General features: G+C 45.1%; 1 protein-coding gene across 1 annotated transcript; it reads left to right on the top strand.

The window, feature by feature from the left end:
- The first annotated feature begins 859 nt into the window (after positions 1-859).
- Positions 860-19,853, top strand: dnah3 (dynein axonemal heavy chain 3). Its single transcript, XM_057057218.1, has 60 exons — positions 860-1,139; positions 1,231-1,457; positions 1,535-1,667; positions 1,743-1,932; positions 2,017-2,212; positions 2,392-2,517; positions 2,647-2,839; positions 2,938-3,090; positions 3,169-3,299; positions 3,457-3,562; positions 3,648-3,826; positions 3,903-4,087; positions 4,184-4,307; positions 4,496-4,649; positions 4,758-4,902; positions 4,998-5,209; positions 5,302-5,393; positions 5,532-5,646; positions 5,751-5,867; positions 6,115-6,294; positions 6,375-6,511; positions 6,623-6,824; positions 6,925-7,017; positions 7,263-7,373; positions 7,467-7,581; positions 7,715-7,913; positions 7,990-8,098; positions 8,176-8,289; positions 8,466-8,642; positions 8,800-8,891; positions 9,004-9,223; positions 9,308-9,442; positions 9,519-9,630; positions 9,730-9,971; positions 10,126-10,226; positions 10,299-10,404; positions 10,502-10,631; positions 10,718-10,942; positions 11,023-11,123; positions 11,196-11,490; positions 11,578-11,757; positions 11,832-11,955; positions 12,040-12,196; positions 12,285-12,428; positions 12,670-13,336; positions 13,413-13,578; positions 13,655-13,871; positions 13,968-14,150; positions 14,244-14,442; positions 14,615-15,128; positions 15,211-16,838; positions 16,928-17,153; positions 17,239-17,483; positions 17,571-17,687; positions 17,821-17,978; positions 18,102-18,269; positions 18,359-18,501; positions 18,587-18,791; positions 18,880-19,017; positions 19,109-19,853. The coding sequence occupies exons 1-60, from the start codon at positions 1,044-1,046 to the stop codon at positions 19,460-19,462; spliced, it is 12,003 nt and encodes a 4,000-aa protein (XP_056913198.1). The 5' UTR covers positions 860-1,043; the 3' UTR covers positions 19,463-19,853.
- Positions 19,854-21,056: the final 1,203 nt, after the last annotated feature.

The following is a 21,056-nucleotide window of genomic DNA, read 5'->3' as shown; positions in this document are numbered from 1 at the left end:
CTGTGTAGTGGGCAGGCAGGTACCTCTCACCCAGGTGATTATGGCTTGGGGGCGTTTTGCTCGCTCATATATTTTTGGTGCAATATTAGCATTCATTCATTCGAATTTGTTGTTCAATAAAGAAATACAGAGAAAAACCTGTGTGGAGTCTTCTTCTTCTTCATGCCACATTGGATCACGTCAGGGTCACCAATCCTCCCGGGGGAGAGGTACCTGTGTGGCTGCCGCACCGGCGTTAATTTGGGCTGTGTCGTAGGTTTTTGTGCGTATGAGGTGGGGGTCGTGAACATATATGGAGGCCAGAAGTTTTCAGTGAGGTTTAGGTCTTGAAAACGGGCCGACTTTGATCTGGTGGTCCTTCATCCATACCTTGAACATCCTAGCTGTGTGGCATGGAGCATTCTCCTCCTGGAAACACCAGTAGAGGTGGGTGGACAATGCCAGAGCAGGAGGCAATGAGTTCTCCAGAATAACTTGGCTAACCTGGCTTGAATCATGCGTCCCTGCCCAACCACAGCCTGGCTGAAGCATCACCACATCGTCCTCTTCAATGCTGCCCTTCAATCTTTTCAATGATCAAAGGTCAAAGGAGCTTCACTATTTAATCTGTCAATGGCAAAAGTTTAAATGAGCTTTCATCAGTAGCAACAAACTATATTACATACGTTATACAACAATTAGCCGTGTTTATTAAGAGTATCGATAAAGCAATTTCGGTCCGCAACTATGGAAAGAGACACAGAATACGATGCGGTAAGTTACTGAGAGCCGGGCTCTTGAGTCTCTGCACCTCCGGAAGAACTGCGAGGTGCACAAAATGTGTCAGTCATGCTGCGCGTAGCAGGATGCACAGGTGTCAGGGTAGGGGAGTTGAGCAGCAAACCCTAATATTGTTTCTTCTAATCCTCTGCAGAGTTATGACGACTCCAGCAGCGACAGTGAGGTACGAGTATCAGTCTCTGCATAGCCATTACGGATTAGAGGGTTTGGGCCCCTCAGATACCTTGATGAAATAATAAAATGATCTGCCCGTGTCAGCAATAATGTTCTTCCCAGCAATTATTTCTATTCTGTTTGAACATCTCCAGATCGAGGATGAGTCCATCTGTAGCACGTGTCTGCCCTCAGAGCTGTATCAGGTATTTGCTGTGACGCTGCGCTATAGAGATCCAATACATTCACATATGATGAATTTGGAATGAGACTGCTTTTCCTGTCGGTTTCCTTCAGAGAGTCTCGCAGCACACTCTCTACCCACACATCCTGCAGCTCAGTTCTGGCCAGTGTTTAGCTCCTTACATCGAGCTGTTTACCAGCAGGAGTCCCGCCGATTACATTGGTAAAAACTACCGATTGGTGGCCCAGGAGATTAAAACTGAAATGCCGAGACGACGCACACCTTCTCGGATGGCTAGCGTCCCATCTGAACAGCAGCAAATGGTTTCACCAAGGATGAGGTCATTGGACTGTCACAGGAGAATTTTAAGATGAATATTGTGGGGGGGTTTGTAGCAATTTGTGCTTTGTTTTTAAGGCGAAGCCAAGCAGGAAGAAGAGCCGCTATGAGCAGTCCGCCCATGACTCCTGAGGAGCAACTGCGTAAGATGAAAGCCCGGGAAGAAAAACAGAGAAAAATGCAGACTGAACCCAGTAATAAAGACCGGGAGGTGAGTAAGCAGTTTGCCATGAACTTTCAGTTGGCCTGCAGGATCCTGGTTTGACCTTTGGCTTTGTTTGCACAGAGGTACATGCATTACATCAAACAGATTATCCCCATCTCCGAACTGCCCCCACCCACGCGCCAACAAATGATGAACATCCGGCGCCTCTTGCCTCCTGACATTGAAAGTAACCAGCAGCTTCAGTTCATCAAGCAAAGTTTGGAGGCCAAGGTCGTAGACTATTATTACTTCAGCTTCAGAAAGAGCATAGGTATGAGAAATGCCAAAGGGGTTGGCGCCCTTTTGTTCTATTTCATCATTACGTTCGACTTCCTGGATTTTGTTCTTCTTTTAGTTGACTATGTCCTGCTGGACCCTTCTGAACGCAGGCGACTGGCTGTTTACAATGTCCCCACGCCCTTTCCCAAAAGAGTCATCCGTGCACCCGTGCCTTGGGAATCTGGGTACAAGGAGAGTTGCGCGTGGATAAAAAATCACCTCTTTGCCGTTTCTGCAATGACGATCGTCCTGCAGAACATTTGGCTAAAAAGGTAATGTAAAAAAAAAAAATCTGCCAGGATGAAATCAGTATTTTTTTACAGTTCATCCCACCTCTTTTCTTTTTATTCAGTGGAATTCAGTTTTTGAGAGAGATCATAGACTCGCATAGACTGGACTCTCAATTGGTATTACGTAATAGGATAAATAACAAATTGATATGTTTTTTTAGATTCTCATCCTTGAGATTTGTCAATGTCAGTGACTTTTCATCTGAGGGCCTCCCCCTCATCCCCTCACATTTCGAGGCATTTGTCCGGAGACAGTGCCAAGCCACAAGAGAGGAACTGGTCAACAAGTGAGTTAGACACTTTAAATCAGCACCTGTATTTTACTTGTGGTTGGTTGTAAAAATGGTTATAATGCAACTATTATAGAGATTAAAATTGATCTGGTGGAATTTAAAGATGATTATCTTGAATTTTAGGTGGGTACCTCAGTGTGCGGCTCTCCTCGAGAAATATAGCAGCAGTTGGCGTCAGTGCATACCACAGACAGCAGAGGCTCCCATATACGTCCTGGAGTTCTTTAGCTGGGTGTCATCTCTCATGTCACTGCAGCTCCGAACGCTGGTCCTAGACTCACTGAATGACTTATTCGATTTCATCTGCAAGTATAAGGTCTGAATAAACACTTTAGCTTGTTCTTAACATGGAAGCAGTGTTGAGAAAGTAAGAGGATGGGCTTTAAACTGCTGCTGTTGCCCCCTGTCCTGCAGGAAGGCGGCGACATCATCAAACCTCAGATGCTGCTGGTTGAGTTGGAAGTGAAGGAACCTCACATTGAATTCAGTCCCAGTTTCAAGGAATGTTGGGAGGTTATTAACAGATCGTTCATGGAAATCATCAATGCATCGGAGAACATTCCCAAAGTATAATTGATTGCAATTATTGTTCTTTCTATTTCACTCGAGCCGGTCACTAGAGCCATTTTGGTTTCACTCGTACAGGTGGAATGTATCTTGTATGAGGACATTGAGAACTTGTCCATCCGCACTGTCCATCACAGTGAGGTGGTTGTCAGAGAACTGATTAAAAAAACCAAAGATGTTTTCAACAAAAGCACCGAGGGGCCTATGAGGTAAGAACTGGGGTGATTAGACTGGTGTTGGCTAATGGAGAGCGTTTTTGGTTTAGCCCTTTATTTGATTCATCCTCAACCAGCTATTTTTAGTTTAACTTGAATCAGCTGCAGGGACTTTGTTAAACGATTCCTATGTATTCTGCCTCATTTTTAGGTATTTGGATGTCTATGAAAAATACAGTGGTTTAATAGACCTCACAGCAAATGAGCAAATATCTACATTTCTGAGCGAGACGCACTCAATGGAAGAATTCACTGTGGTATTTTACCTTTGCTCCAAAGCCTTTTTTCAACTTGGAACGTTTCTCTGATTTGTTTGCTGAGATCTTTGTATCCTTCTCCTAGAACATCAAGCCGTTCAATGAGCTGTGCCAGCAGATTGCTTATTTACAGACGTTAGTGCCCCTCTCCATGTTTTGTCTGAATGCTGGCAAGCTGAATATTGAGCTGCGGGACCGTGCAGAGGGCCTGAAGAACACGTTGATCACCTTCCAAACGGAAGAAAACCGAGCCCTAAACGAAGGGTAACGAGATTTCATGGAGCAACAGCAGACCTGGTTTAAGTGTTAGTATCGCTGAATGTCTGCTTTTCTTGTCCAGGATCTGTCGAAAGTATGACGAGATCACCGAGACCATCAGCAGCATCCCAGAAAATACAAAGCAACTGGTGACACTCGACAAGTTCATAGTCAAGACCACTGAAGACACTATTTTCAAGTTAATAGATGAAATTAAGATAGCGATATTCCGACTCCGCTTCTTGATGGATTGTGCAATTCTATCCTGTATGTCCAACATTTCACTTTACATCCACTTACAAACATTTAAATACCAAATGAGCACTGAGGAAGTTTTTGCTTTCCATCTCTCCTTTCCTCAAGTGGATGATGTAAAGTTAAACGCTTGTGTGTTTGCGTGGCCGAAAAAGATCTTGAAGAAGCTTGAAGAAAATAAGGTTCGTTTAGTCATCACCAGAGAACAAACTGAAGAACATATTAAACAACGGTAAGCAAATATTAACCCTTCTGCATTGTGTTTGTTGGAATGATGTCCACTAACTTTGCATTTATTGATCAACGCCCCACTTTTAGTTCAGATTGTCCCTTATCGTCAGCTCGCCAGCTGCTCTGTATTCATCCGGAACCCCAGCTAGTGCTTTCCTAACCTTGACACCTGCTATTTCACTCCCTCAGGATAGCGGACCTTAATGAGAACATGCAGACGTTGAGCAAACTCATAGAGTCGATGGAGAAGAAGGAGCTGATAAGCATTGAGGAGTTGAACATAAACGTGGGAACGATCAATGAAATCAATCTCAAACTGAAGGAATATCTCGAAGAGATAGAGGTGACATTCATCCCCCTGCGTGGGGGTAGAAGCGCTCCTTGTAACGCCGTATATGTTGACCTGTATCAAGGATTCATTGTTTTGTGGGGGGGGAACTATTTACCTTAGGACATCAACAATGAGCAGAGTTTGCTGGAAAAGGGGAAAACCAGTTTCCCAATGATCCAAACCCTGATCGCCGACAAGATGCCACATGAACAACTCTGGACCACGGCACTGACCTTTAATAACATGTCAGACGTCTGGATGCAAGGTAGATGTATACGCTTTATCCTTTTCATGTTGCGACGAGGTTTTCAAAGCTCAACCTTTCTCACATACAACCCCCCCCCATCATTTAACCCGCAGGTCCTTTCAAAAATCTGGCTTCCGAGGCCATCAACGATGACTTGGACGTCATGTGGAAAACCCTGCACAAGCTGGGCAGGACTTTCTCTAACCTGCCTGGGCCTCAACTCGTGGCCAAAAGCTTTCGGGCCAAGGTAGAACAATTCAAGCTGCACATGCCCGTCCTCTCAACCATCAGTAACCCAGGACTCAAAGAGCGCCACTGGCAGCAGGTCAGCCGACAGGGTTTTCATTCTGTCTTATAGTAGATATGATGTCCACTCTGTCCTGTCCATCTGATGTGATTTGCTTTTTTAACATGCAGATCAGCAGCATCGTGGGCACTGAACTCAAACCAGGCGACAAGTGTTCGCTCAGTGACATGTTGGAAGCGGGACTTTCGGATTATTCTCACAAGTACGCCTAAAATATTAGAAAAACGACATATTTAGAATGAAAAATTAAGAGGGGAAAAAGGATCTTGATTTTTTTGTTAAGTATACATTTGCAAGGCTGAAGACATGGTAGTGAAACTCTTGTTTAACTTTGCAATAGATTGGAAGAGATTGGAGCTCTGGCCAGTAAAGAATACACGCTGGAGAGGAACATGAACAAGATGATGGAGGAATGGGCTGATCTCCGCTTCACTTTCACTCAGTACAGAGACACGGTAAGACAGACGCATGGCTGTTACCTTTTCCAAACAGCACACGTATCGTCAGCATACACTCACCCGTCCCACCTCCTGTTTTATGCATCCGTGGTGCGTTTTAGGATACCAGCACGGTGTCGGCTGTGGACGATATCCAGGTTCTGCTTGATGACCACATCATTAAAGTCCAGACAATGCGAAGTTCTCCTTTCATTAAGCCAATTGAAACAGAATGCAAGGTAGGACTTGACAAAACACAAACACTCTTGATTCCCACAAGAATGGATGAAAGCACAGAAACCAAAACTACGGATGACTGTTTTTTTTTAAGCTAACTTTAAACTGAATAACTTTTTTGTGTTCTTTGCGATTATTTTTAATTGATTTTTCGTGCAGAATCTCAAGTTTGCCGTATTCCTCTGAAGTCCGGTGAATATTGGAGCCACAATGCTTTTCTAAATTTTGGTATTATCATCTTTTCTCTAGCAATGGGAGGAACGGCTGGTGTCCATACAGGATATCCTAGACGCGTTGATTAAGTGCCAACTGACTTGGCTCTACCTGGAGCCCATCTTTAGCTCTGAGGACATCATTGCCCAGATGCCTGTGGAGGGAGGCAAGTTTGGCATCGTGGACGGCTACTGGAAGAACATCATGGCTGAAGCGGTAGGATCCCTCTGGATACACATGGTGGTCTTCTGTAATTACTCCGAAATTTGTCCCGTCGTGACGTTTGTTTGCTTCAGGTAATCGATACACGCGTGCTGGTTGTCACAAACCAGCCCAGGATGCTAGAACGGCTGCTGGAGTCTAATGAACTTTTAGAGGAAATCCACAAGGGTCTGAACATCTACCTGGAGAAGAAGCGTCTCTATTTTCCAAGGTGTTTATGATTAACTGAAGTCATACGAGAGTATGATTCAATGTAATAATCATGTCTAAGTTTTCTAAGGCCATCAACAAACGCCTTATCGCATCTCCTTTCAATCTCTAGGTTCTTTTTCTTGTCCAACGACGAGCTGCTGCAAATCCTGTCGCAGACCAAAGACCCACTCTGTGTGCAGCCCCACCTCAAGAAGTGCTTTGAGGGCATTGCCAAACTGGAGTTCACTGAGGAGATGGCGATCACAGGGATGATCAGCTCGGAGAAAGAGACGATGCCCTTCATAGAAAACATCTATCCCGCTGATTCTAAGGTACGTCACAGAACACAGATTTACCGACTTTATTGTTAACAACATCTTTTGTGCTGAGCAAATTTACAGAGTGGTTGACATAGTCGATCGTGTCTTTAAGGGTATGGTGGAGAAATGGCTTCTGCAGGTGGAGAAGTTGATGTTGAGCAGCGTTCGCCATGTCATCCATCAGGGATTGCTTAACTATACAGAGGTACACAACACAAGCTATTTATAATGTTTCCAACACTTTTCACTGGAATTGTCAGTAGATACTTTGAAACAATTCTGGAATATTTTATGGACAATGTACTGATATAGCATCTAGATATCATTTCTTTTAAGAATGTCTATGAGTTATCTTCTGCAGTAATATCAAATATTTAGGACTGGGCTCTTCTTTTTGTTGTAGACAAACTATGTAAAAATCAAACTGTATTGTGTGATATTTGTGTTTAGGTGCCGAGGAAGGAGTGGGTGTTGCTGTGGCCCGGGCAAGTTGTCATTTGCGCCTCCTCTGTATTTTGGACCACGGAAGTATCGGAGGCCATCCAGGCCAACTCTCTGCCTGTGCGCTATTTTGTTTTTACTGTTTCTTTTAACTACCAGAATTAGGCGCAAAGATTAATGACTGATGGATTTATGTCGACTCCCATTTCCAAGGCCTATGTGGAAAAATGCAACAATCAGATTGCTGATATTGTCCAGGTGGTCCGTGGAAATTTGCCAGCAGGTGCAAGGATGACCATCGGCGCTCTCATCGTGATAGACGTTCATGGTAATGTAGCCCGCATTTTCACAATGACGACTACTATCACCCGGCATCGTACAGTTGTACAACTAAGAAGTGTTATACTGTAAAAAAGAATATGACTTGTCACCCTAGTAAATCCATTTCTGTCCTCTCCCAGCTCGCGATGTGGTTGCACAGCTGTCAGAGGAGGGCGTCTGCTCATTAAATGACTTTAAATGGCTTTCACAACTGCAATATTTCTGGAGGGACGACGATGTAATGTTACGAATGATCACTACCACCTTGAAGTACGGTTATGAATATCTGGGCAATTCACCCCGTCTGGTGATCACACCACTTACTGACCGATGCTACAGGTAACCATTCAATTCCAACATTCCATCTATCGGCTTTAAAACTGTCCTTTGACCCAATTATTTTGTGCTGCACTAGAACTCTGATGGGAGCCCTGAAGTTGACTTTGGGAGGGGCTCCGGAGGGTCCTGCTGGTACTGGAAAGACTGAAACCACTAAAGATCTGGCAAAGGCTTTGGCTAAACAGGTGCCCATTTTAAGGCATAAAAACAACTCTTTGAATTGCGTTTTTGTGAAAATCACTAATCATGGGTTTGTTTGTAGTGTGTGGTGTTTAACTGCTCTGATGGCCTGGACTACAAGGCCATGAGTAAGTTCTTCAAAGGTCTGGCTCAGTCCGGGGCTTGGGCATGCTTTGACGAGTTCAACCGTATTGAGGTGAGCAAATTATTTGGCACTTTCCTCTTTTCGTGTCTACTCCCATAATTTGTCCATCTATTTCATATTATAAGTAAAATTAGTATCCTTTGCACAAATTCTGTGCTTGTATAAACAGTGATTGCATGTGTTTGATCTGGATGACTGGTTTTGATACAACATGGCGTGTGCTACAGGTGGAGGTGCTGTCCGTGGTGGCCCAGCAGGTCCTGTGTATACAGCGGGCCATTGGTCGCAATCTGAAGACCTTCTTGTTTGAGGGGACAGAATTGTCTCTCAACCCGACCTGCTCTGTTTTCATCACCATGAATCCTGGTTATGCTGGGAGAGCTGAGCTCCCAGACAACCTGAAGGTAAGTACTACCCCATCTATGAAAGGTCACATGGTCATGGTGCCAGTGCCATAACTACCGCTCCAGGACCTTTCAGTTACAATATAATGATGGAAAGAATTTGTAAAGTCAGAATGAGACTAGAATTGGATGACTGATCGATGATATCTGGTTCTAGGCTCTTTTCCGTACGGTGGCTATGATGGTGCCAGACTATTGTCTCATCGGAGAAATCTCATTATACTCCATGGGCTTTATTGAATCGCGCAGGTACCGTATGTGTGAACGTTGCCTTGATGAAATGTCTGTAAATCCCAGGTTTGGCTTTTGGCTCTGACTGCCGTTCAGTATCACTCACACCAAGTTTTTTCAATCCCAACAGTCTGGCCCAGAAAATCGTGGCTACGTACCGTTTGTGCTCCGAGCAGCTGTCTTCTCAGCACCACTATGACTATGGTATGCGAGCTGTCAAGTCTGTGCTGACTGCAGCAGGAAACCTAAGGCTCAAGTACCCAAATGAGAATGAAAGCGTGCTGTTGCTTAGAGCCCTGATGGATGTCAACATGGCCAAGTTTCTGCCACAGGATGTTCCATTGTTCGAGGTGACATAGCTAAAGAAACCAAATCACTTTTCATTTGGTACGTCAGGATTCTGAACAAACTCTTGGTAACTCTAATTCCAACAGGGTATAATCTCGGATTTATTTCCCGGAGTGTCCCTTCCAAAACCAGACTATGATCTCCTCCTCAAGGCTATTAATAATAATATCGCCAAGCTCAATCTTCAGTCCGTCCCCTGGTTCATTGGCAAAATTATTCAGGTTGTTATTGAGGAACACTTTCTAAGGTGCTGCAGACTGTTGGAACCGACTGGAGCTCATATTCTGCTTTGTGTAGGTGTACGAGATGATGTTGGTACGTCACGGTTTCATGATCGTCGGAGACCCTCAAGGAGGAAAAACCTGCGCATATAAAGTTCTTTCGGCGGCCCTTACTGACCTTTCTAAGGGTATGCATTTTACTATTTAAATGCCATTGTTGTTCAGCTTCACTGTAAAAACGATGTGTCTTTTTTAATACCAATATTTGTCATCTTGTCATATTTCAGAAAAGCTAATAGAGGAGTTTGCAGTGAATTACTGCGTCATTAATCCCAAGGCCATTCCTATGGGTCAGCTGTATGGCTCCTTTGATCCAGTGAGCTACGAGTGGTCCGATGGCGTACTCGCAACCTCCTTTAGAAATCAGGCCCTCTCTACGTCAGAGAATCGTCAGTGGATTATCTTTGATGGCCCCATTGATGCAGTCTGGATTGAGAACATGAATACCGTTTTAGATGATAACAAAAAGGTAAAGGCGCCTCTGTTTTTTTTTTGGTTTGTTTGTTTTTTGTAGGATTTCCTCTTGCCAGCCACAGGATTATTGTAGTCTGTGCTATTGAGTTAAAATGTATGGTAAATTTATGACATTTAAAAAAAAATCATGTTCCTCCCTTGTGTGCTAGCTTTGTCTGATGAGCGGTGAGATCATTCAGATGAGCTCAAAAATGAGCTTGATTTTTGAAACAGCTGACCTAGAACAAGCTTCTCCAGCTACAGTCAGCAGGTAAGCTACAAAGCCTGGAGCAGCAATTGAGCAGTAGAGGAACTATGGTTGAATGTATTGAACTTTCCAAAGGTGTGGGATGATCTACATGGAGCCACTGCAGCTTGGCTGGCATCCGCTCCGAGATTCTTACATCAAGACCCTGCCTGCTACTCTAAGGGGCAAACAGAAAGAAATGGTGGGATTACTTGTGGCTTTTCAAAATACCTTTTTACCCACACACTGCATGTGCTGGATTTAACATGCATTTTTGTCTTTTGTATTTTCTAACACAGATTAAGGGCATGTTTGACTGGCTAGTTCAGCCCTGTTTAGATTTCGTAGAGGGCCAGTGTCGCTTTGTTATTAAAACCTCCCCCATTCACTTGACTTCCAGCCTAATGAAGTTGTATACCTGTCTCATAAGTAAGTGGGGATCTTTCTTTTTTTTTTTTTACCTCGACAGCTACCAGAATACATATATTTATGTTTTTTGTTACATTCTTTCCTAGATGTAGATGACATCACTTCAACAAGTTCCCATGACGAAGAAGTCACCGAGTGGCTAAAGTCTCTATTCTTGTTTGCGGCCGTCTGGAGTCTGGGTGGGACTATCGCTGGCCATTATCGCGCCAAATTTGATGAATTCTTTCGTGCTCTCATCGGAGGCAAAAACCCTCAGTACCCAGTGCCCAAGGACATCACAATTAATAGGAGCCACGTATTCCCTGAGAAAGGTGGCGAGCCCTCATAAATATAGATATACTTGCAATTTATTTGTTACTTGTAGTGGCTAATTTTACCTACTTTTGTGCAGGCACTGTTTATGACTACTACTACCTGACTGAATCAGGAGAGTGGAATAATTGGACTGAATCCATCAGTAATGAAGAAAGCAAAATTGCAGATGGGGCCAATGTAAGTGTGTTTTGTAGGAACAATGATGCTGGAATAGTTGCACTTTTTTAAGACTTGTTATATCTTCATCAGGTGGGAGATCTCATTATCCCAACCATGGAGACTGCACGTCAGAAGTTTTTCTTGCATACCTATTTGGAGCAGGAGGTTCCAATGCTTTTTGTGGGACCCACTGGCACAGGAAAATCTGTCATCAATAAAAGCTTCTTAGTAAAGCTTCCTAAAGACAAGTACACTCCAAACTGTATCGACTTCTCAGCACGAACCGCATCGACACAGATTCAAGACATCATCATGGCCAAACTGGACAGAAGGAGAAAGGGTGTATTTGGGCCCCCTGTTGGAAAGAAGTGTATTATTTATGTTGGTAAGTGGATGCTAACACAGCAGGATGAGCACGCACATAGAAAAATACTTGACTGCCGTTTGAATGCTACGGTTCTCGATTATATAGATGATCTTAACATGCCGGCTAAAGAGGTGTATGGTGCTCAACCCCCAATTGAGCTGTTGAGACAGTGGATTGATCACCGTCACTGGTATGACAAGAAGGACACCTCCAAATTGAACATAATCGACGTGCTGTTTATATCTGCCATGGGGCCTCCTGGAGGTGGAAAGAATGATATTACAGGTACTGCTAAAGTCATCATGTCTTTCTTTTAATCAAAAGCACCGCTGTATTTAATAAACTGTTTGCAATGTCAGGTCGCTTCACTCGTCACTTGAACGTCATCTCCATCAATTCCTTCGATGATCAAACGCTGACCAAGATATTCTGCTCCATCACTGATTGGCACTTCAGCAAGGGCTTCGACATGTCTTTTTCCAGGTGGATTGTCAAATGTCCTGTGTAATATATCATACATTAATTGTCATCATAAGAAAGGGTTAATGTGTTTTCTCCTGTATCCAGTCTGGGGCAAAGCATGGTCCAAGCCACCATGGCAGTCTATAAGGATTCCATAGACCACTTCCTTCCAACCCCATCCAAGTCCCATTACATTTTTAACCTGCGGGATTTCGCTCGAGTGATCCGCGGCGCGCTTCTCGCGCCACACACACATTTGCAGGTATTTGTAGAGTTGATCTTTAAATGTTTACGACGTTTGTCCTGGGCTGCTAGATCTTCTCCTTATGCACGTTTGCCCCTTAAAACAGGAGGGAGACAAGCTGATTCGCCTCTGGGTCCACGAGGTCTACCGCGTGTTTTCTGACAGGTTCATCGAAGACAAAGACAAGGAGGCTTTCTTTGATATCGTCAAGGAGAGAACCAGAACCTTCTTTCAGAAGAGTATGGACGAGGTAAACGCAAGCGGCAACATCTAAAGCCGAATTTTGTTACGGCTTATGTTGATTTGATATGATGATTTGTCTATCACGCAGATTTTTTGCAGTCTCGCGATAAGAAATAAGAAATCTGAGGCTTATGATTTCATTTGGTTATAAAACCTTAGTTTCGTAAGCTTATTGTCATTGGACTCAGTTTATTAGGTCTCAAAAACCTCCGTCTTGTGTTTAACTGCACTGATTTTTTTTCATTTAGCTCCTTGGCCATCTTAACCCAGACGGACAGGTGGAGAACGAAGACATCCATAGCTTGTTTTTTGGAGACTACTCCAATCCCGATGCCGACATTAGGGCGTACGACGAGATTACAGACCTGTCGTCTTTGCAATCTGCAATGGAGCAATACCTGGACGAGTACAACAGCACAAGCAAGGCACCGATGCCTCTTGTGATGTGCAAGTATTGCATTGAACACGTCTCCCGCATTTGCCGTGTGCTGAAACAAGACAACGGCCACCTCTTGCTCGTGGGCATTGGTGGTTCAGGGCGTCAGAGCGCCGCCAAGCTAGCAACTTTCATCACTGATTACACCCTATTCCATATTGAGTTGACCAAGAATTACAGCATGGCAGACTGGCGGGAAGATCTGAAGACCCTCATGACTAAATCGGGCGTTGAAGGGAAAAGCATGGTGTTCCTGTTCACTGACAGTCAGATTAAGGACGAGGCCATGGTAGAAGATATCAACATGCTGCTCAACACTGGCGACGTGCCCAACATTTTTCCTGCGGACGAACGGGGTGAAGTCATAGAGAAAATGCAGGAGATTGCCAGAATAGAGTGCAAAAATATCGACGCCACCCCACTGTCAATGTACAACTTCTTCATTGACCGGGTGAAGATGAACCTTCATATTGTGTTGGGTAGGCGCTCCTACAGATACGTTCATCACATTTTCCACCCAGTTTTGTTTTCTAACCTAAATTGTTGTTTCCAAAGCCATGAGTCCAATTGGTGATGCATTCAGGAACCGCCTCAGGATGTTCCCCTCCCTTATCAATTGCTGCACTATTGATTGGTTTCATGCCTGGCCAAATGATGCTTTGGAGATGGTGGCCCACAAGTTTCTAGAGGAAGTGGAAATGGACGATCGCGTCAGACTGGAGTAAGGAGAGACAGGTGGATACATGGATTGATGGATTTTCAGGACATTGTTGACGTATTGTTCTGTGTCACAACAGGGTGGTGGAGATGTGCAAAACATTTCAAACCACGGCCAGAGATATGTCTGAAAGGTACTACTCCAGATTAAGAAGACACAACTATGTGACACCAACCTCCTACCTGGAGCTTATCCTCACCTTTAAGTCACTCCTCAATGTTAAGAGGAATGAAGTGGCTTTGGCAAAAGAGCGTTACGTGGTTGGTCTGGAGAAACTTGAGTTTGCTACCTCTCAGGTGACGCATCACTCCGGACAGCATTACACAGAATATTACACAAAATATTGTTTACTTTCATCTTTTTTTGTAATAACATTCTTTTCTTGTCTACAGGTATCAGTGATGCAGGAAGAGCTTACAGCCTTGCAGCCGGAGCTCATCCAGACCTCAGCTGAGACAGACAAAATGATGGTGATGATAGAGGCTGAAACGGTGGACGTGGATGCTAAGAAAGAACTGGTGTCCGCCGACGAGAAGGTCGCTAACGAAGCAGCAGCTGCTGCCCAACTCATCAAGGTACGGATGTCTTGGTATTTTCACCACAAAACAACCTGGTGTCTGGCTTTAAGAAATGTTAAATGAGAAATACATAAATGATTTCTCTTGCAGGATGACTGTGAGGGAGACCTGGCAGAAGCTATGCCTGCGTTGGAGGCTGCCTTATCCGCCCTGGACACCTTAAAACCCTCAGACATTACGCTGTTAAAGTCTATGCAGAACCCTCCAGCACTAGTCAAACTGGTCTTGGAGTCCATCTGCATCATGAAAGGCATCAAACCAGAGAGAAAGCAAGATGCTAAAGGATCTGGTAAGATCACAGCCTCAAAAGAGACTTTATTAATCCCACAAGGGGGAAATTCAGTTCTTTTTACACACAATGTGTTTTAAGGATTTGAGGGGTCATCGCTGTCATTAGAGTAGATTAAGCGAGAGGCCCGATCTACTCAGACTTGAATGACATTATCATATATGATTTGCAGGTAAGATGGTCGAAGACTACTGGGGCCCATCAAAGAAACTTCTTGGAGACCTGAAGCTTTTGGACAGCCTCAAAACCTATGACAAAGACAACATCCCCCCCCCATACATGAAGAAAATTAGAGATAACTATATAAACAACCCCGACTTTCAGCCCTCCATTATTACAAAAGTCTCGTCGGCTTGTGAGGGTCTTTGTAGCTGGGTGCGAGCAATGGAGGTGTACGATAGGGTCGCCAAGGTGGTGGCCCCCAAGAAGGAGAGGCTGAAGATGGCCGAGGACGAACTCGCTGCCCAGATGAAAATGTTGGATGTTAAAAGAGGTGAATTGAAAGAGGTTGAAGACAAACTCCAAGTCCTGAACGATGATTTGACTGCCATGAATAACAAGAAGCAAGAGCTGGAGAACAACATTGAATGGTGTTCTCAGAAGCTGATCAGGGCAGAGAAGTTGATCGGAGGACTGGGCGGAGAGAAGCACAGGTGGACGGATGCTGCCAAGCAGCTGCAGATCAGGTAATTGGAGTGAAGTCTGCCTAGATTTGCTTAAAGGTTGTTGCGGAGCATCTGTATTTTATTAATTATATCTTTTCTTCAGGTACGACAACCTGACAGGCGACATCCTCCTCTGCTCTGGAACTGTCTCTTACCTCGGGGCATTTCCAGTCGATTACCGTACGGAGTGCCAGGAGCTGTGGCATACTGAGTGCCAGAGAAAGGAAATCCCCTGTTCCGGTGACTTCACCCTGAGCTCCACTTTGGGTAACCAGGTGGCCATCAGGTCGTGGCAGATTGCTGGTCTGCCAGTGGACTCCTACTCCACAGACAATGGAATCACTGTGTTTAACTCCCGCCGGTGGCCCCTGATGATTGACCCTCAAGGTCAAGCCAACCGGTGGATCAAAAACATGGAGAAGTCCAACCATCTGGTCACTATCAAACTAACCGATGCCGATTATGTGAGGAAGCTGGAGAACTGCATCCCGGCTGGAACGCCCGTCCTCTTAGAGAACGTTGGCGAGGAACTCGACCCAGTGATTGAACCCGTGTTGATGAAGCTGACTTTCAAACAACAGGGTACAGAATACATGAAGATCGGGGACAATATTGTGGAATACAACCGGAACTTTTTCTTTTACATGACCACACGGCTGAGAAACCCTCACTACCTTCCAGAGGTGGCTGTCAAAGTCTGTCTTTTGAACTTCATGATCACGCCGCAAGGTTTGCAGGATCAGCTGCTGGGGATCGTGGCAGCTAAAGAGAAGCCCGAGTTGGAAGAGAAAAAGCATCAGCTCATCTTAGAGAGCGCTGACAACAACAAGCAACTGAAGGAAATCGAGGACCGCATCTTGCACGTCCTCTCCTCTTCTGAGGGCAGCATCCTGGAGAATGAAACCGCCATCGAAATATTGTCGTCCTCTAAAACCCTCTCCATCGAGATCTCGGAGAAGCAGAAAATCGCCAGCGTGACCGAGGAAGAGATCGATGACACTCGAATGGGTTACCGTCCCGTGGCCGAGCACTCCGCCATTCTGTTCTTCTGTATTTCGGAGCTGGCCAACATCGAGCCAATGTACCAGTACTCCTTGACCTGGTTCGTCAACCTCTACGTGAACTCTATTGCCAACAGCGAGCCGAGCGACGACCTGGACCAGAGACTCTTCAACATCGTGGATCACTTCACCCTCAGCATCTACAAAAACGTGTGTCGTTCCCTCTTTGAGAAGGACAAGCTGCTGTTCTCCCTGCTGCTCACTGTCGGCATCATGCAGGGCAAGGGTCAGATCGATGAGCAAGTCTGGCGTTTCCTCCTGACGGGCGGAATAGCCTTAGATAACCCCTACCCCAACCCTGCTCCAGAGTGGCTTTCCATTAAATCCTGGTCTGAAATTGTCCGGGCGTCCAACCTTCCGAACCTCAGCGGCTTGTTCCAGCACGTCCAAGACAACATCGCCAAGTGGAAGCTCTTCTATGATTCTGGAAAGCCCCACGAGGAGATCCTACCTGATGAGTGGAGCAAGCTCGAGGGGATGGACAGAATGGTAGTGATCCGCTGCTTCAGGCCAGATAAACTCATCCCAGCGGTGCAGGATTTTGTGGTGACCAATAAGGGACAGGCGTACATTGAACCGCCCAACTTTGACCTGGCTGGGACGTACAACGACTCCAACTGCTGCTCGCCCCTCATCTTTGTGTTGTCGCCGGGAACAGATCCAACCGCAGGTGATGAATCGCAATTTTCAATGTATGTGGATGCATTTATTGTTGAGTTGGGCGTGTGTTTATTCACTTATGTATTATTTTAACTCCAGGCCTGTTAAAGTTTGCTGATGATCTGAACATGGGTGGCAACAAGACCCAAACCATTTCTCTGGGACAAGGTCAAGGACCAATAGCGTCGGACATGATTGACAAAGCAATCAGGAAGGGGACCTGGGTGGTGCTACAGAACTGCCACTTGGCCACCAGCTGGATGCCCGCTCTGGAGAGGATCTGCGAGGAGACCATCGTCCCAGGGAACACCCACCGCAGCTTCAGGTAACCACTGCAGCAAATGATCACTTTGACGAGACGTTCCTATTAACCAACAAGAGTTAACCCGCCTGTTCTCCCCCCACTGCAGGTTGTGGTTAACCAGTTATCCGTCCCCACATTTCCCAGTCAGTATTTTGCAGAACGGGTTGAAAATGACCAACGAGCCCCCCAAAGGACTGAGAGCAAACCTGCTGAGCTCTTATGTCAGCCACCCCATCTCTGACCCCGACTTCTTTGAGTGCTGCACTAAACCGGTTTATTGGCAGAAATTCCTCTTCGGGCTGTCTTTTTTCCACGCTTTAGTGCAAGAAAGAAGGAACTTTGGACCACTAGGTGAGAACCACCACGTTTACACTGATGATTACTGTAGTATACACTGTACTGGAACTTTATAGTCGTTTGGGATTTTGTTTTTGCCAGGCTGGAATATCCCCTATGAATTTAATGAGTCAGACTTGAAGATCAGTATGAGGCAGATACAGATGTTTCTGGATGATTATGAAGAGGTTCAGCTGGAGGCCCTTACCTACCTCACAGGTAAAAAAACAAAACCCAGCAGAGGCGTTTTCATTGTTTTTGCATCATGAAACGAATATTCCGAGTTTACGTTGCTTGTTAGATAAGCGGCTCAACGTGTTCTGGAGTGATTTCCATTTTAATCTCTCTTCAGGCGAGTGCAACTATGGTGGGAGGGTGACAGATGATAAGGACAGGCGTCTGCTGATGTCGCTGCTGTCCATCTTCTACAGTCGAGACCTGGTTGAAAAGGACTGCTACGAGCTGTGTGAGGGAGGCCTGTATTATGTCCCAGCTCACAGCCCACATCAGGTAGTCCCAAAGTAGCTTCTTCCCAGCCAATGCCTCCTTCCAAATGTACTATCACAGCGCTGGGTCAGCATATATATATAAGGAGAACGTCACTTTATCCTATTATTGTTCTTTTTATTTCAGGAATATGTTAAATACCTTCGGTCGCTTCCGATATGCGCCGATCCATGCGTGTTCGGACTTCACAGCAACGCCGACATCACGAAGGACAACCAGGAGACCAATCAGCTCCTGAACGGAGTCCTGCTCACGCTTCCCAGACAGACTTCGGGCGGCGGGAAGTCTCCTCAGGTTGGAGTTGGCAACAGTGTCTGTAGAACTGTCTCCGCGTGGTCCCAGAGGGAACGTGTTCAGTCACTTTGTGCTTGTTTGCTTCGCAGCAAGTCGTAGAGGAGCTTGCAGAGGACATCCTGTCCAAACTTCCTCAAAATTTTGACCTTCAGGCAGTGGTGGAAAAATATCCAGTCAAGTATGAAGAGTCCATGAATACGGTTTTGAGGCAAGAAATCATTCGTTTTAACAGGTAATGAAAACTTGGACCGATGAGTGGCTTATTCTTTTAATCAGATAAGATTTACAGTCATTTTCTTTTTCTCTTCCCTCAACAGACTTATTATCGTGGTGCGTGTCAGCATGGTGAACATCTGCAAAGCTTTGAGGGGTCAGATTGTTATGTCTTCAGAACTTGAAGATGTCTATAATAGCATGCTCGTGGGCAAAATACCCACTATATGGGCAGCCAAGTCTTACCCCTCTCTCAAGCCTTTTGGAAGCTATGTGGCCGACCTCTTTGCCAGGCTGGACTTCCTCCAAGTAAGAATCTATGATGTGTTACGTCTCCTGTAGACTGCGATAACCACACATCTGTGTTTGTATGATTGACTCTACAATCTTTTCACAGAAATGGATAGATAATGATGCACCCACCGTCTTCTGGATTTCTGGATTCTACTTTCCCCAGTCCTTCCTCACTGGAGTGGCCCAGAATTTTGCCAGGAAGTACCACATCCCCATCGACTGGCTCGGCTTTGAATTTGAGGTGCGCACTACTGACACGCTCTGCTAGCTTTCAGGCTTGGGTGAGTCATTTAGCAAGAGCTGGATGATATTCACTCACTATTTTGTTGCAGGTGACCAAAGAAGAGAGCAGCATGGATGAAAAGCCGGAGGACGGGGCCTACGTTACGGGTCTGTTCATGGAGGGGGCACGCTGGGACAGAGAGAACATGGTTATTGGAGAGTCACTTCCCAAAATCCTCTTCGACCCACTGCCCATCATGAAGCTCAGACCGGGAGAAATGGCCCAGTTTAAACACGAGGACATTTATGTTTGTCCTGTTTACAAGACCAGTGCTCGCAGGGGGACCCTGTCCACCACTGGCCACTCCACCAACTACGTCATGTCCATTGAGTTACCTTCTGACAAGCCACAGAAACACTGGATCAACCGCGGGGTGGCGTGCCTCTGCCAACTGGATCACTAAAAATAGATGACAACGTTCCATTGATCACTAGAATATTAGCTCGTCGCTATAGATCAGCCGTTGTGGAGTGCAGATAAAACTGTTTCATGTCTTGAATAAAGTGATATCAAATGAACTCTGCAGCAGAAGCGTGTAACCAGGATGGAGGGGTGTAAGGTTCAGGCAGGGGTCAGGATAAGAAAGCATTTAATGACATTATTTTTAAGCTAATACTTCTTAATCTGAGATTTGAGGTTTGAGAGTTTGGTTTATAAATGTATTTATTTTTGTCTCCAAGTCCCACTGTTATCTTCGTTCAGCCCCCCACACCAGATGTGCACACGTCTCCCATTAACACCTTTATTCATTTGGGCAGGGAAAAAAAGATCCACAATTAAAACAAGTCCATTTTTATTTAAGTTGTCAGTCTTCCTACACTAAATCTCATGGCAGATTTTTAAAAGTCTCCTCGCTCCTCCCTGGCCCACCCAACACCTTTAAGATTTAAGGCATAAGCGTGACCAGTATGAATATCCCAGCTCCAACTTTAAGTCCGTGGTCTTATTATAGTGATCTTGTGAAAGCGCGTGGATTAGTCCAGAGAGAGGAGCAGACACCTGTGCTCGTGGTCGCACTCCTTAAAGGAACACTCAACACTAATTCTTGGCTTGGAATTCTTTAATCTCTGCTTTGTGTTCCGGATTTATGAAAATAGCCGAGTTCGAACTGGGGAATCGTTACAGACGAGTGTCTGACGCAGCCAACATTATCTAGAAATGAAGTGTAAAGTTGAAATTGAGTCAAAGTCTTGATGTGAAGTGTAAATCGTCTCCCACCACTTTCCAATTGCAAGAATCAGAACTTCCCTCTTTATCTGACAATAAAAACCTCTTTATAAAACATTTAAATGTGGTTTGAATGGACTCAGGTCCAGAACTTGTTAATATAATATGTTAATATAAGTCTGGATTTAAACCAGAATGGATGACCCATTTTGTAAGGTTTGTGTATTTTTGGACTAAAGTTACAAATGTAAAAAGATGCAGCCAGACCACGTAAGATCGTGCGCACATGTCTTAACCTTTAGTCTCGGGAGGTTAATCCTCCTCAGGCCACCGGAGAACACCTCTCATAGACCAGCAGGACTATCACAGGACCATCTACAGGTCTAAAAGAGGCCCTCATCAGGCAGCAGAAAACCCTTAAAATGGTTCCTTAAACACAACACGCGCTCATATCGGTGCCTGGACAGATTTTTTAATGAGTCCTGGGTCCTGGACAGAGATGTTTCAGGGTAAATGTGAAGCCAGTTGGTGACCTGTCAGGTAGGTTTTGCTCTTTGCCTTCTCTGACCCGGTTAAAGATGAAACCCGCGGCCTCTTTTCATCCACTCAGGAGGATTAAGTGCTTTATCTGGCAAGACTACTCCCTCCTCACATCTTAGGAATCATGTGTAGACACACAGAGAGCACATTTTAAAAATTCTTCCAAACGGATCCTTTTGCTGTCAATGAGGATTCTGACTCTCTCTTTTTGAAGCCCTGTTATCTCTCTCGGACCCTTTCTGTTCATGAGTGTGCAAAGCCGTTTATCGGGCGGGGGGCTAGAGACCATT

This window comes from Takifugu flavidus, chromosome 15 (genome assembly GCF_003711565.1).
Source record: "Takifugu flavidus isolate HTHZ2018 chromosome 15, ASM371156v2, whole genome shotgun sequence".
Lineage (NCBI taxonomy): Eukaryota > Metazoa > Chordata > Actinopteri > Tetraodontiformes > Tetraodontidae > Takifugu > Takifugu flavidus.
Note: the sequence above shows the minus strand (reverse complement) of the source record. Positions and strands in the feature narration are given on the sequence as shown.

Bases quoted from the DNA above. Each gene is read 5' to 3' on its own strand.
- dnah3 (XM_057057218.1), top strand. From the start codon at position 1,044: ATGTTCTTCCCAGCAATTATTTCTATTCTGTTTGAACATCTCCAGATC. The intron at 17,688-17,820 runs GTAAAAAAACAA...ATCTCTCTTCAG, and splicing joins GGCCCTTACCTACCTCACAG to GCGAGTGCAACTATGGTGGG. The intron at 17,979-18,101 runs GTAGTCCCAAAG...TTTTTATTTCAG, and splicing joins CAGCTCACAGCCCACATCAG to GAATATGTTAAATACCTTCG.